Below are 16,464 nucleotides of genomic sequence, written 5' to 3'. Positions count from 1 at the left end.
GAACACCTTGCTACAAATACATTTCCCCTTAACCTTTTCCAGCAACAGAATCTGCCGAAACAAGGAAGAACCTCGAAAAATAATTATTTTTAACGTCCGATTTATCCATTATTGCTGTTGAAATCCTTCGCTCTCACACACAAGTTACCATTGGTTCATTAGAAGCGGGCAAGTTTATCTTGTCAACAATGTTTTCTTTGTTTTATTGATTTTCTTTCCATGTTAATTAATCTAAGTTGTTTACAATCAAAATATGTTGCATTCTCTTGTGTCTAAATGTTTTTTTTCGGATTGATCAGTCATTATCAATATCAATGAACTGAAGAATTAATAACTTAAAAGCTGAAATACCAGATAAAAACTTCTTCTTTAGAGACAAAAGAGACTATTTTAGACAAATTCTGGGATGGATCTCAGTAACCACTAAATGTCACGGTTGCCATGGCGCCCAATTGGCCCCGCCCATGTGTCGCCAGCTGTAGCTCGTTGACAGATTGGCTTTCCGTCTATTTAGGCTCAGTGCTCTCACACTTCCTTTGTCAGTCCGTCAACGAACCTCTGCCCCGCAAGACGTGGGTTCTGACTCGGTCCTGTTTCCTGTTGGTATTTCCTGTCCGGTATTGTGCATGTTTATTTATGTCCTGTTTAATATCGGTTTCCAGTTTTGTTCCCGTCTATTTTTGTCCTGTTTATTATTCTCTCCAGTTTTCGTTCCCGTCTAGTCTGTCCTGTTTAATTTCGATATCCTGTTTCAATATCAATCCTGTCTGTCCCGTTCTGTGCTGTATCGACCCCATCTGTCCGATATCTGCTCGGGCAATTGGTGTCGATCTCGTCGATCTCTGGCTTCCTGTCTTTCCACACCAGACCGCTGCCTAACGTGCATGACTCCCCATTTCTTGTAAAATATAACCTTGTGTGAGAAACGTCACGCATTTGGGTCCTGATCCTGTTCCGGTTCATGACAGCAAATTCGATTCTAAACCCGAAATTTAAAGCAATTTCCTCTGCATAAGGATTCATCTTACGTCCACCCGACAAAACCTTCAGCGTTCCCGACGCTAAACGGTGTAACACATTTAGAACGGTCTGAAAGCGTGAGGAAGTAAAGGGGAGGCTATTGAAGAAAATGTGTGAATGATTGTTACCATTTGCCCTCGTGGTTGGTGGCCTGCTGGACCGTGTAGCCGAATTCTTCGACTGGAGAACCGCTGAAAATCTTTGCCCCCGCCGTGCCCACATTGAAGCAGCGAGAGAGGCCGATATGATCGACTGGGAAAGAAACATGAATAATACAAATGGTGAAATACTCTGAATTTGTACTTTTCGTGGAGTACAACCAAGCTTCTGTACCGGAATATTAACCGGATAACGAGTGGGTACCTATCAACCCTGAGTGACTAGAAATCGGATTTTATATAATGCCAAAACAAAAGTCTAATCTTTAAAGGACACCGTGTAATTTTTGACCACTTGATGTCGCTGTATTGTGTTGTGCAACTAAAAATAACTGCTATGAAGCACAAAGAAGAAGAATAACTATGGAAACTCCAGGTGACCAAACCGCAAATGTTACTGTTCTTTCAGCATATCATTTTTGGAACTGTATTATAATTGGAAATAAAGAATTATTTTAAGTGAATACATAAATAAAACAAAAAAAGCAGATGACTTTGCTTATTGTATCTACTCTTAAGGATGATTTTAGACCAGGGGTGTCAAACAGGCGGGATCAGGCCCGCTAAGGGATTGAATCCGGCCCGCGAGACAACGCTCAGAGAAGCGCAAGAGAAAGATGAGCTGCAGGTTGGAATATGTCCATTTGATGTTGCCAAAGCCAGGTGCCTCTCACAAACGCTGTACTTGTATTTCTCTCTCTCTTTCTCTCTCTCCCTCTCTCTCTCCCTTCCTCCTTGTTTCTCTCACTCTCCATCTCTCCTTCTTTCACTCTCTCTCTCTTTTTCTTTTTCTTTGTTCCTCTTTGTCTCTTTCTCTCTGTGTCTTTTTACCTTCTTTTGCACACTTTTTTCTTTTTCTCTCTCTTTTCTCTATTTTTTGCTCTCTCTCTTGCTTTCTCTTTCTCTCTTTCTTTCCTTCTCTTTTCTCTCCTCTCTTTCCATTTCTCTTTGAATTTTGTTCTTTCTCTTTCTTTCCCCATCTCTCACTATTTCTCTGTCTCTTTCTTTGTCCCACTTCTCTAATTTTCTCCCCCTCTCTTTCTCTTATTTCTTTTTTTTTTTTTCTTTCAGTCTAATCTACTAGTCCGGCCCCCGGGAGAATGTTTGTTCTATCGTGTGGCCCCCAAGTTGAAATGAGTTTGACACCCCTGTTTTAGACTGATCTATTACTTTCCTATACAATTAAAACAAAACGTTAAAAATAAAGTGTTACTTGCGAATGGATTAGTTAGTATGTGTTAAAAGCCCTAGTTAACATGTAAACACAAAGCTTAAAGGGACAGTGTGAATTATTTGACCACTAGATGTCGCTGTAAGGTGTATTGCAGCGGAAAACGAGCGCAGCAAAGCCACAGGGCAGATTACAAACTACAGAGACTCAAGGTGACCAAAATGCACCAATTTACTTCTCATTTTTCACCCAGTCTTTTTGGGGGGAGGGAGGGTGGTGTTGACTGTCCGTAGCAGCAAGATGACGGACAATTATGCCAGCTCCGTTTATGTTATAAAAATAAATGCTGATTTTCCAACCTACCATTTTTTTTAAATTAATGTTTTTTAATGATAGTTTATGTAATTTTGATTATTATTTAAATCAGTATTGTATTTTTACATGAATTATCTTTTTTTTACCACCAGGAGGCGCTAAATAATATACGAAGTCCCTTTGGGTGTGCAGTCATAAATTTTCCCCCAAATTATGGACACTTGAAAGGTCATTCTCCCTCAGGCGCAGCGTAAAGGAAAGAAATTAGTCTTAATTACAGACCTGTCAACTTTTACGTTTTTTTTCCAGATTTTAAACGTTTTTTGATGACTTCAAATTGCGTAGACATTTTTCCTTCTTTCCAGGAAAATAAAAATTAAGATACACAATTTTTAAAAAGTATTTTTTTTAATTGTTAAACTGATCTCCTTTTTCCCATTTCAGGTCCTGCATAGTGTTTACTGCAAGTAGGGAAAGAACTAAGCAAGATGCTGAAATAATGGTGTTGTTTTTTTCCAAATAAGATAAACAAATTGTTTTTGTCTGGGGTCGGGAACCTTTTATTGACCCAGAGAGCCATAAAATCAAAAATATTTGGATTTTTTTGAGAGACACACCATAGATTTGAGACAAAATTCAATCAAACCGCCAAACCGGCTTTTCAGACAAAAGCTAAATTTTTTGGCGCCTTTTATTTCACTGTGTTATGTTTAAACATTTGATAAAATCTATAAAATAAGAATAATGCGAGAACCTGTGTCCTATATCGATATAAATATACCATTTAAAATTATTTTTGACATTTTGTGTCCTAAGTAATTGTTTCAAAACAAGGTGCAAGCAAAGTTCTTGTGTAAAAATGTCACAAAATACTGCAAACGAGGATACCAACGTCATTACCTTCGGTGCAGACCGCGCTGGGCGAGAAGGAGTGTGCTCGCCTTTTTATAGCTTCGCCCATTTCTACCGCTCACCCAATCAAATTGCTCAAGGTACCATATTTTCCGCACTATAAGGCGTACCTAAAAGTCGTAATTTTTTTCAAAAGCTGTCCATGCGCCTTATAATACAGTGCGCCTTATTTATGGATCAATATTAAATCGCAAAGTCTTCCAACTAACTTGCAGCCGCCGACTAGATTTTCCCCCGAACGCCAAGTAGTCCGCGGTGTATGCTGGGATTTATTTACTGGCGTTTCATTGGCTAACCAATGTGTCAATCATCATTTGAATCGATCACTATTGGCTAAAGTTATTCGGAGGTAAAGGGGGCGGATCCTTTTTATCATTTACAGGCTGGCATTGGCTGAAGCGGCAAAACAAAGCCTGCAATTGGCCGAAAAAGATGAATGCGTATAGCACGTGGTTGATTGCATACAGAAAGCATTTTGTTACTATTCTGTATTTGTAAATATTTTATTCTCCTGGATTTACTAAACTCACGGATATAAGAGGACCATGGCTGCACATTATTATTGAACACAACGACTTCGGTGAGCTACTCTGGCTATATATTTTCCCTGTATCTTGTTTCAGACTGAACTCGATGTTTCTGTGATAAGCGGTGCAGATAATGGATGGAATGGAGTGTCTATTTTTAAATTAAACTCAATTCCAAGTGTTTATTGTCATATGCACAGTAAAGTTGCAAGCGAAAAAGAAAATAGAAACTAAGGAATGGTTGGCATTTCTTGAATCCCAAGACCTTAACCTTACGAATGATATTTGGAACGATGCATTTGAGTGACATCGTACGTACACCGCATTCGCACGTGTCTACGACACGTATTTGCTTCTTTGCAAGCTTTGGGAATGTTAAAAGGGTAATAAGTTGGACTGAACTATCTGACTGTTTTGTCCACGTTCCCATTGTAGCGCCTTATAATCCGGTGCGTCTTATGTATGTCAAATATAGGACCAAAAACTATTTTTTCGGGGTGCGCCCTATAACCCGGTGCGCCTTATAGTGCGGAAAATACGGTACTTTGGGCATAAAGATTGTTTCGGGTTAAGGTTTGTTCCGTGGCTTTTTATCCTAAAGTGTCTCAACAATAAACATAAGCTTGTTAAACATATTTTACCTGTGGGCCACATGCTAGAAAAGAAGGTAAGAGATAAAGTAAAAGGAAGAAAGAGTGAAAGAAACAGAGAAAGCACATTAGAAAGAGAGAGAAAGAGAGAGCACAATAAAGAGAGAAAAGAGGAGGAAGACGGAAAGAAATTGAAAAAGAAAAATACATAAACAAAGAAAAATTAAAAGAATGAGAGCGAAATAAATAAAAACCAAGAGTGAAGGGAAAAGAGAAGGAAAAGGAAAGAACGAGGGAGGGAAATCCAGAGGAAAAGAGAAGAGAGAGAGAGAAAGAGATCGAAGGTAAGAGATACAGTAAAAGGAAGAAGGAGTGAAATAAATAGAGAGAGCACAATAGAAAGAAAGCAAAAGAAAGCACAATAGAGAGAGAGAAAATGAGAATAAAGAAAAAGACAGAAAGAAATGGAAAAAGAAAAATAAATAAAGAGAGAAAGAGCAAAATAGATAAAAAGCTAGAGAGAGTGAAGGAAGAAAGAGAGGAAAAAAGAAAGAGAGTGACGGAAAGAAAATATAGAGGAAAAGAGAAGAGAAAGAGGGAGAGAGCGAGGGAGAGAAAGAGAGAAAGAGAAAGAAAGAAAAACAACATTTGCTTTGAGTGGTGCCTGGTTAGCGTGTGTGCGGCACAGTTCTAAGGTCTTGGGAACCTCCTGTGTGGGTTCAAATCCAGCTACCCGACTTACGGTGCGGAGTTTGTATGTTCTCCCCGTGCTTGCGTGGGTTTCCTCCGGGCACTCCGGTTTCCTCCCACATTCCAAAGACATGCATTTCAGGTGGATTGGCCGGTCCAAATCGTCCCTAGGTGTAAATGAGCGAGCGAGTTGTCTGTCCCTGTGTGCCCTGCGATTGGCTGGCAACCACTTCAGGGTGTCCCCTGCCCACTGCCCGATTATTGCTGGGATGGGCTCCAACACCCCCGCGACCCTACTGAGGATAAGCGCTGCAGCTAATGAGATGAGATGAGGTACCTGGCTTGGTTGACACCAAGTGGACACATTTAAAACTGCAGCTCAAATTGAAAACTGCTTTAGCCTCAACAGGGTCTGTTAGTGACACCTTGACTGGACTGAACCATTTCATCCCTGATCAGAACTATGTATTCCACAATTGCACCCCTGTCTTGCTGTGAGAAAATAGGTGCCACGTTTCCAGGGTTGGGTAGAGTTACTTTAACTGGATTACTTTCAATTACTTTTAGATTACTCCAATACCAAATATGCTAATAAAAGACAAAATAAACTAAATATAAATACAATTACTACATTTTGTGCAGGCTTGGGGAGTAACGGAATACACGGAACGGCAAAAATGATGTCGGCAAGCTTTTTGGATTTATTTTCGTTTTGTTTCTGTCGCATTTTATGTTAGTTTTGCCGGAGATCAAAGAGATCAAAGCCAGGAGAGAAAGCTTACCACGTGTTGTGAGTCATCATTTTATTCATATTTAGTTTCTTTTGTCTTTTATTAGCATATTTGGTATTGGAGTAATCCAAAAGTCATTGAAAGTAATCAAATTAAAGTAACCCTAGCCAACCCTGCGCGTTTCATTTGGTAGATTTGTTATGGCTTCATTAGGGGAATCGCATTAAGGGGAGCAAAAAGTGGACAGGTAAGCCCTAAAACTATTTCGTTTTCGGCGTTTTGGAAATAATGACACAAATTTCTTTCCATAATCCACGCAAAGTAGGAAGTGCATGCGTGTGAACTTGCCCCCGAGGACGAGGAATCTATCACAGTCACACAAGTCCACACAAGCTTGAGAGGTGAGGAATGTGAACGCACCACGCCCGTTACCCCCAACACTAACATCACTTAACAGAAAAATCCGGATTTTAACTGTTCCATTTACTGGCACTGACACGTGATCAAAATTCAACTTATTTAATTGCTAATTCGATTCTTTTCCGCTCTTTTATAAGAAAAACAATCAATAAAACAAGTTAAATCGTCGGAGCATGTGTATCCCCACCCTCACCGCACTCACCGATGACAATCAGCGCAACGCAGACGACGAGGTGCTGCTCCATGCTCAGTTTAAATCCATTGAACGGAAGCACTTGAACGCAACGGGAGTTTTAGCAGGAGCGACTGACGCACGGTGTCAAGAAGCGTCTTCTTCCTCCTGCGCGTGCGCGTGCGCGCGACTGCGGTAACGTTTGACTCAGCTGTGTGCGAGGCGGCCCCTCTCGCCTCCACCGTGCAGGAAATGCAAATTGGGAAACAACTCCCACGAGTGTTTATATATCGAGATGATGACGGTGATTCTCGTTTTTACGTGCGCAATTGAACTCATCCAAAATGAGGTTCATTGTGACTGAATTTTGAGATTCGAATCACGAACTTGAAGCACGGTTCGTACACAATTTCATGGGCAACTTCACTATTTTTTCTTATTATCTAATGTAGTGACACTAGATTATTTACACTGTACCTTTAAAACTAAAACTAAAGTTAGTTAATGTTTCAGGAAGCTCGTACATTGAATAAAAGTTATAGTTAGAAAGCTACAACCAGAAAATAGTTTGTTAAAAAACTGTTGGGTTAAGAGTGAAGTGAGACACTTCTTTGCAACAATTGTGTAGTTTCAAAAAATATAGATAGATAGATAGATAGATACTTTAGGAAAGATCATCATACTGAGTTTTTTTTGAAAGCAGGTTGTTTCAAACATGCGGGCTGTGGGAGAGATAGGGCCTGCCAAGGATTTTGATCCGGCGGAGACACAATGTCAAGAGAAGCGCAGGAGAAAAACAAGCTGCAGTTCTTTATGTATCCACTTGATGTCGTATAAGCCTGGCTCCACTCGAAAAGCAAATCTCTCTCACCCCCCTCTCTTAATTACGCTCTCTCTCTCTTTCTTTCTGTCTGTTTCTTTCTCCTTTTCTCTTTTGATCTCTCTCTCTTTCTCTTGCTCTCTCTCTCACTCTCTTTCTCTCTCACTCTGTCTCTCACTATTTCCGCTCTGCTTTTCTCCCTTTTCCTTTCTCTCTCTCTTCCTCTCTCTTTCTTCTTCTTCTCACTCTTTCTCTCTCTAATGTTGCTTTCCCTTGTTGTCTTTTCTTCTTCTTCTTTCTTTTTTGTATCTCTCTTTTTCTCTTCACTGATTATTTTACCCTTTCTTTTTCTCTTCTTTTACGCTCTCCTTTTGCTCTCTTTTCTCTCTTTCCCTCTTGTTCCGCTTACCTTTTCTCCCTTTTCTTTCTCTCTTCCTTTCTCTTTCTCTCTTCAGTCTTTTTCTTCTTTCTGTCTTGTATCTCTCTTTTTCTCTTCACTATTTGTTCTTCCCTGTCTTTATCTCTTATTTTTCCCACTTCTTTCTCTTCTCTCTCTCTCTATGTTTTTCTCTCTTTTTTCCTCTCTCTTATTTTTTCTTTCTTTTCTCTCTCATTTTTCTTTTTGTCTCCCTCCCTTTCTCTTCCCCCCTTTCTGACTTTCGTTCTTTCTGTCGTTCTTTTGTTCTCTCTGTCGGTTTCTCTTTCACATCCTTGTTCTCTTTCTCTCTCTCGCTTCTTTTACTTCGTCTCTCCTATCTTTTTTTCTTTCTTTCTTTCTTTCTTTCTTTCTTTCTTTCTTTCTTTCTTTCTTTCTTTCTTTCTTAACAATGTGGCCCCCAAGTTATGAGTTTGACACCCTTGGTTTAAAGCCACCACAACAATACGGGCCATATTATATCATTATAACCAAAATGTGCCTAATCTATTCATAACAACTTGAATATTTTCTATTAAACAACCTAAAAAATGAGATTAAATTAATTTTAGCAGTAAATATTTATTTGATCCTATTGTTTTCCGAGACGAGTTGATGATTTCTTTGTTTGTTTTTTTCATCCCTGAGAAAAAAATGCTTTGTGTTGGTTACGGAGACTTGCCAGGAAAAAATATTACACATGGGGTATCACTTAAAGACCAGTTTTCAGAGTTGCTGGGTTTTCTCCCGCAGTGTTCTGGATGAAATAACTCCGATGACATCATCAAAATGCAGACATGATGGCGTTCGAACAAAAAAGGCTTTGTACTGGACCGGCCGTGAGGAATTCGGAAGAAGACGCCGGCTCCGATCTGGCCTTTGGAGTTAAAGGGGTTGTTTGATAACGCATTAAATGGCATTTGGGAAGTAATCAAATTAACTATTTATTACTTCTAGGTCATTTCCATTGTGTTTTTAGCTGAATGGCTAACTCAAAAAGACCTGTGTGAGAGGGAGGAGCCATACTCATTCATCTTTAGACTTTGCCCCAATGTAATGTTCAAGAGCGCTATACTAAAACTTGGATTAGGGTCGAAGAGGCAGGCATGAAAAAGGGTACAGGTGAGAAAGGTGTGGAGAAGATGTGTCCTGGTACACTGTACAACCCCAAAAATATTGATATTTGTATCATCTGGGCTGAAATTAGCCTCAAGTCCGTTGCACGAAAGCAGGTTAAATTTAGCTCGGCTCAGTTACCACGGTGATTTATTCGTTACAGCTAGCCTGTTTCTGAATGGCTAACAAGGAGGCTAATATTATCCCTGGAAATACATCTGGCACTTTTACTGACTATCGATTATTAAAGGGGCCCTGCGATTGGCTGGCACCCAGTTCAGGGTGTCCCCTGCCCACTGCCCGGAGATGGCTGGGATGGGCTCCAGCCCCCCCGCGACCCTAATAAGGATAAGCGGTACAGCTAATGAGATGAGATGAGATTATTAAAGGGGTGTTAGGAATTAAATATTAAAATGTACCGTTTACCAAATTGTTTGAATTAGTTATCTGACTCCATTAACCGAACACAACCTACATTCACCTAACATTTCCACACTGGGGCACATTTAATTTCGTAAACAATTTAACTAAGTGAAGTCCATCGAATATGGCCGAATTAGCCGAATTAGTGTCGCTGTCAAGCCTTCTCTCTCGTTCTTCTCGCTTATCTTCTCTCAGACCACGTTTTTTCCGCAAGCTGGTGTGCCGGCTCCTCCCATGGGCGTGCCAGGGAAGCCCCCACGTGGGCCCCACCATGTCGAAGAAGAGCGTCCCGCTGTCTGGACCAAACAAAACAACTTCTCCAAACAATACCTGCCGACCTGCGTCAGAGTCCTGTTATCAACGGAACTAGACAAAACATTCCGCGTTCGGATCAGCGTGACCTGTCATTGAACTTCAGCCTACTCGGTGAAAATCTTCATTGCACTCAATAAATGTAACTTGTATTCAATCGTATAAAATCTTTTATAGTCAAATGTATAAAATCCTTCAGGGGAAAAAAAACTAAAATTAGAATTGGCAAAGTGCAACCAATTAGGCAAGGCTTTATCAAGGGTGGCGCGTTTGACTATGAGGAGTGCTTTCTCTCAACTTCCCCAGAATAGGGTGCAATTGCACCTCCACTACACTAGGTGTTCTCATTGGCCGAGAGTTTTATTTACATTTAGCCTCCCTGCAGTACATTAAGCAGAGAGTACAAGTATTGAGTATGACATGTAGACACGAAGTGTAGCAGGCCCTCAACTGACCCTGTGAATTTTTTTGAATACAGATGCGAAGAGAGACAAGCTAAAGAGACAAACAAAAGTCTCTTCCCGAAAGCTAAGACGAGGAAGCGTTTAAACTCACTGCAACCACGTAGGGAAACACGTGCTTGCTGTGTTAAAAAAAAGTTGGCAGCGTACAGCATGAAGCCAAATACATTAAGCTGTTACTTGGAGACAGTACAACCTTACAACACTGATAAGACGGGTTGTTTTCAGTGAAAATGTGCCAAAAGGTGTAGATTTGGTGATGTGTTAGCACCTGGGGTGTCAAACTCATTTGAACTTGGGGGCCACACGATAGAACAAACATTCTGTCGGGGGCCGAGGGCAGGACAAGGAGAGAATGTGAGAAACAAAAGATAACAAGTCGCGAGAGGGGGGTAAAAGAAAGGGAGAGGAAGAAAGAAATCCAAAGAGAAATAGAAAGACAGAAGGAGAGAAAAGAGAAAAGAAAGTGCAAAGGGTAGGAAGAGAGAAAGAGAAAAGGAAAAAAGGAAGTTAGAGCAAAAGAGGTTAAAAAGACAGAGAGAGAGAAAGAGACAAAGAGCAACAAAGGAAGAGAAAAAGAGAGACAGAGAGTGTGAAAGAGACAGAGTGGGAGAAAAGGGGTGGAAAAGAAAGAGAGAGAAATAAATACAAGTACAGTGTCTTTGTGAGAGGCACCTGGCTTTGGCAACATCAAGTTGACATATTTCAACCTGCAGTTTTTCTCTGGCGCTTCTCTGAGTATTGTCTCGCGGGCTGGATTCAATCCCTTAGCGGGCCTGATTTGGCCCGCGGGCCGCCTGTTTGACACCTGTGGTTAGCACCAATATCAAACAATCATTGTTTTGTCCCAGCGTTATTAGGTGAGGTTTTTAAAAAGATGGGGGGAGGGCTGTGAGAGGATTTCTTCTTCCAAAGGGGGGCTGTGACAGAAAATCATTGAGACGCGCTGGATTAAGCCAAGTTGAACCGACCAGACTAGCTCATTTGGCTTCTTTATTGCATTTATGTGTATTGCCACTCCGTGAGTAACTCAACATCACTTCACTGCAACACGTGGTCACATAGTTCCACGTGCCAAGAATTTAATAAAACAAATTCACTGAATAAATAAAAATAAATCATTAAAGTGTGTTGGCGTTTTAGATCTGAATGTAGGGATTCCATGAAACGCAATAATCGATGTTAGCAATTAGCGTGACAGTCGCACGCCCAAAGGGGAACAACTCCTGATTCACTCTCATTGAAATCTCACATTCTCCCCTCAAAATATTTTCCCCTTGGATCTACACAATTCATGTAGGTCACCCTTTCTGATTTGAATTTCTCAGTAAAATGAGAGATTTTTATTCCTGAAGAAGTGATAAATTAGGTTCGCCTAATAAACATATTAGTTCAAATAATTGACAATCTGATTTAAGTGTTTAATTTAGTGCTGGGTGTCGATTAAAATGTTTAAATAATTAATCTCAGTAGATTAATCTCACTCCAATTATGGCGTCAATCAATGCTAATCTGCATTAAAATGTTCCCTTTAAATGTTTTTTTTTACACATTTATAAAAGCATTTTTAAAAAAAGCTTAATTATAATTTTGACAAATGCAATATAAGGTCTTGAATTAATTCAATTATAGACAGAACATACAAGATAATTTGATTCAGGTCAAGCTTGTGCCGATAATTAGAATCTATAGAAAAATTACAAATTAAATTGTTTTCAAGCTTGATCACCAATATATGCTTGTCAGGGACCAGGACAGAATAAGGACCCAAACGCGTAACCTTTTCACACAAGCCTTTTATTCTATGGGAAATGGGGAGTCATACACGTTAGACAGCAGTCTGGCGTGGAAAGACAGGAAGCCAGAGACCAACGAGATTGACCCCTATTGCCCAAGTTGATATCGGACAGATAGGATCTATACCGGACAGGACGGGACAGACAGGATAGATAATGAATCAGCATATTGAAAATAAACAGGACAAACTAGACGGGAACGAAAACTAGAGAGAATAATAAACAGGGCAAAAATAGACGGGATTGAAACTGGAAACCAATATTAAACAGGACAACTGGAAATACCAACAGGAAAAGAAGACCAAGTCAGAACCCACATCTTAGGTTTGTTGATGGACTTACAAAGTAAGAGAGAGCGCACTGAGCTTAAAAAGACGGAAAGCCAATCTGTTAATGAGCCGCAGCTGGCGCCACACGGGCGGGGCCAATTGGGCTCCATGGCAACCGTGACAATGTTAACTACGATACTTCAATGTGGTTGGGTAAATGCTAAAAATAATTATTGTTTTGGATGTTTTAAGTTTATGGTAACAATAAATGATTGTTTCTGGACTTATTTCAAAGTATGCTTTTTGTAATCAAATTTTCTTCAAATAATTGTTGCTGGGTTAAGTTTATTCTTGTTTTTATATGGAATAGAATTGTCTTTATTGTCATTGATAACAACATTGTGAACCTTGTTCATAACAAGATTAGATGTGGCAATCCAGAATAAACTTGTAATAAAAGACTTAAAAGAAAAATATAAGATGAAATACAAATGTTTGGATAAATTAGCAAATATTTACAAGGTACTGCTTGAAGAGGACTGTATGAGAGTGTGATTGTGCCGACTGTGTTGAATGGGGCAGAGACTTGGATCCTGAATGCAGATTTGAGAAGGAAATTAAATGTTTTTGAGATGAAGTGTTTGAGGAGTATGTTAGGAGTGACAAGATTGGATAGATTGAGAAATGAAATTGTGAGGGACAGAACTGGAGTAGTAGTGGAACTGAGCAAGCGTGTGGATAAGATAGTACTCGGTTGGTTTGGACACATGGAGAGGATGGATGAGGAGCGAATGTTGAAGAGGATCTACAGAGCAGTTTCATCTGAATGTCATGATGACTGATTAGTTTCACCTGTGCCCGCTTGTTTGGCGCCAGCCGCTGCGGGCTTTCTGATTGGTCCCCCCTCCTACTTAAGCTCTGTCCTTTCTCTCGCCTGTTGTCAGTCCGTCAGCGAAACTCCATTTCTACAAGACAAGCGCTTTGACTCTGACTCCCATCAGTCCCGCTTTTTGCACCCGTTTTTTCCTCCCGTCCAGCCCTGAATTCCCTGTTTGTCTCCGGCTACGACCTGTTTTTTGACCCCGACCACATTTGCTCTCCCATCCCGGCTTACGACCCTTCTTTGATCCCGACCACGTTTTTGCTCTCTTGTCCCGGCTATTGACGCTACGTATCTGGGTCCTGATTCTGTTCTGGTCGTGAACCTGGAGGAATAAAAGCATGACAAACTTGGGTGTTTGGGCATTTGGGTAGGCCATGGTCCAAACATTTTTGTGTGTGTTTTTTGCTACTTTTTAAAAATTTTCTTTGTTTTTGTATGTGTTTGTCTTGCTGTCGGTCACCTCTCTTGAGGGATATGACCAGATAGATAGATACTTGTTGGACACTGGCCTAAGTTGTAGGTTCAAACAACAATGGTGCAATGCCAAATAAGGATTTAAACATGGTATTCCCCACACTGGCTAACGAAATAAAGATTAGGATTTCAGCCACCATGATGAATGAGTCAGCAGCCTGTCTGGGACTTGCGTCCAAGTTTGGAAAAAGTCTCGGTAAGCGAAGAAGGTGCAAAACAAACAAAAGCTCTGTAAATGATTCAACCCAAGAAGCGTCATTGAGAAGCCAAATACACACTTCTGTTTGTCCACCAGGAAAACAAATCGGCCAACTGCTCAGAAATGCTAGTTTAGCTAATAGTTAGTCATTTGATGAATGTAGTCTATTCTGACTCTTTTGGTCCAGTGCATTACATTTTCTGGTTCCCAGTTTCACAATACACTGATCCCAAGCGACATTGAGAAACTAACACATGTTTTGTCCATCTGTAAGGACATTACAATTAAAACGGTCTGTTATTGTTATTGATAACAATGTAATTAAAACTGTTATCAATGAGATTGTCAGGATGATTGATGTGACTCACCTGTGTCCGCTCATTTGGCGCCAACTGCCGCGGGTTCTGATTGGCTCCCTGTCCCTATTTGAACCCAGTGCTGTCAATATCCTGTTGTCAGTCCGTCTGCAAACCTCAGTGTATACTAGGCAAGCCTTTTTCGACCCTGACTCCCATCCGTCCCGTTTTTTGCTCCTGTCTGTCTCCTGCTACAACCCGTTTTGATCTTCATTATATTCTAAGCTCACTCAAATTGATGGTACAACGTTTTTCTGACATTTTTTGTGACTGTAGCTCAGGAAGTAATACAGTTGGTAATAATATTGCTGTAATATTAGAAAAATGTATAATTTTTACCTTTTTCAAGTTTTACAATTTTTTTCTCTTGTTTTTCTGGAAAGATAAAAACGAATGTAGAACTGAAAATGGTCATTTTTTTGCCGTTTTTATACTTCTGAAATAAGAAAATTAATAATAAAAACCAGGAAAAAACAGGTGAATGAGTTATTTTATATTGTTATGATTACTGATGTGACTCACCTGTGCCCGCTCTTTTGGCGCCAACTGCCGCAGGTTCTGATTGGCTCCCTGTCAGTATTTGAACTCAGTCCTGTCAATATCCTGTTGTCAGTCCGTCTGCGAACCTCAGTGTATACTAGGCAAGCCTTTTTCGACCCTGACTCCCATCTGTCCCGTTTTTTGCTCCTGTCTGTCTCCGGCTACGACCCTTTTTGATCCTTATTTAAACATTAAATTCTAAGCTCACTCAAATTGATGGTACAACGTTTTCCTGACATTTTTTTGTGACTGTAGCTCAGGAAGTAATACAGTTGGTAATAATATTGCTGTAATATTAGAAAAATGTATAATTTTTACCTTTTTCAAGTTTTACAATTTTTTTCTCTTGTTTTTCTGGAAAGATAAAAACAAATGTAGTTCTGAAAATGATCATTTTTTGCTGTTTTTATACTTCTGAAATAAGAAAATTAATAATAAAAAACAGAAAAAAAGGTGACCCAGTCCTGTCATTCCCCTGTTGTCAGTCCATCTGCGAACCTCAGTGTATACTAGGCATGCCGTTTTCGACCCTGACTCCCACCTGTCCCGTTTTTGCTCCCGTCTGTCTCTGGCTACGACCTGTTGCGATCCTGACCACGTCCGCTCTCCCGTCCCGGCTTACGACCTATTTTTGTCCCCGACTACGTCTACTCTCCCGTTCTGGCTTATGACTCGTTTCAGACCACGCTCTACCAGTCCCGGCTACCGACCCGTTTTTCCGTCCCTGACATTGCCATCGCTCGCTACGCAAGATCCACTTCCGTGTTCGGATCACAGTCCGAATCTGAGTGTGACTTGCTTCCTGCGTCCAGCGAACACTAGATTGTGGGCGCAGCCCTTCCTCTTTCTTTCAATAAAACGTAATTGGGTCCTGTTTCCGTTCTGCTCCTGACAGAGATGAGAGAATAATAAGAGACAAAAAAAGAAGAAGTCAAAAAATGTTGGTATCACTTTGCAAAATATTAACAAGGTTATATTTCTACACGTACACCAACATGAGAGTACAGTCAGCGTCGGTGAGTAGACGCTAATACTAATTATAATATTTCGCACAATTTTTCTTATTTCGATAACTCTGTGTATAAGGCAAGATATGTAATTATCACCGTTTGGTTCACTTGTTTAGGGAGGTGATGGCCCTTGGGGAAGAGACTGCCTCAGAACTTGTTGGTCCTTGTTTTAAGCAACTTAGCGGGCATCAGGCCAAGGAGGTGGTGTAAAAGGGGGTCCTTTCTTCTGTTGAAAAGAAATTATCTGCATTTATGTAGCGCTTTTCAAGTCAATGACTTCCCAAAGCGCTTTACAGTGTGCTTCACATTTCCCATGATCTGTGCAGCCATGTAAGGCGCTAACCTGCTTATTGGGGGTATTGGGGGTTCAGTGTCTTACCCAAGGACACTTCAACATGTAACACGGACAAGCCGGGATTCGAACTGGTATCCCTTAATCCTAAAACGATTGCTCTACCTCCTGAGCTACTGCCGCCCCCAATGCGACTGGGCAGAGGGCAGCCAATGATTTTCTTGGCTGCGTTAATGTCTTTCAGCATATTTTTTTCAGTCTGCTGTTTTGCTCCCAGCATAGCACACGGTGGTAAAATTTTCCCCACTGGGGCTCCGTAGAAAGACACCAGTATCTCCTGTTTCAGGTTGTATCCTGAAAATTCCCAAGAGGTGGAATCGCTGCTGGGCCTT

The 16,464-nt window shown here is 40.6% G+C and overlaps 1 protein-coding gene across 1 annotated transcript in view; it reads right to left on the bottom strand.

Moving 5' to 3' along the window:
• The window catches only part of itga2.2 (integrin, alpha 2 (CD49B, alpha 2 subunit of VLA-2 receptor), tandem duplicate 2), a 45,980-nt gene extending 39,063 nt beyond the window's left edge, over nt 1–6,917 (bottom strand). The window contains exons 1-2 of the mRNA XM_088335208.1: nt 6,737–6,917; nt 1,149–1,272 (exon numbers count right to left, since the gene is read on the bottom strand). Coding sequence (XP_088191334.1) covers nt 1,149–1,272; nt 6,737–6,779 — 167 coding nt within the window. The 5' untranslated portion in view covers nt 6,780–6,917. The remainder of the gene's footprint in view (nt 1–1,148; nt 1,273–6,736) is intronic.
• Nucleotides 6,918–16,464: the final 9,547 nt, after the last annotated feature.

Source organism: Urocampus carinirostris, chromosome 5, assembly GCF_059441175.1.
Source record: "Urocampus carinirostris isolate Australia breed hairy pipefish chromosome 5, RoL_Ucar_1.0, whole genome shotgun sequence".
NCBI classification, from domain to species: domain Eukaryota; kingdom Metazoa; phylum Chordata; class Actinopteri; order Syngnathiformes; family Syngnathidae; genus Urocampus; species Urocampus carinirostris.
This window is presented reverse-complemented; position numbering and strand designations above follow the sequence as displayed.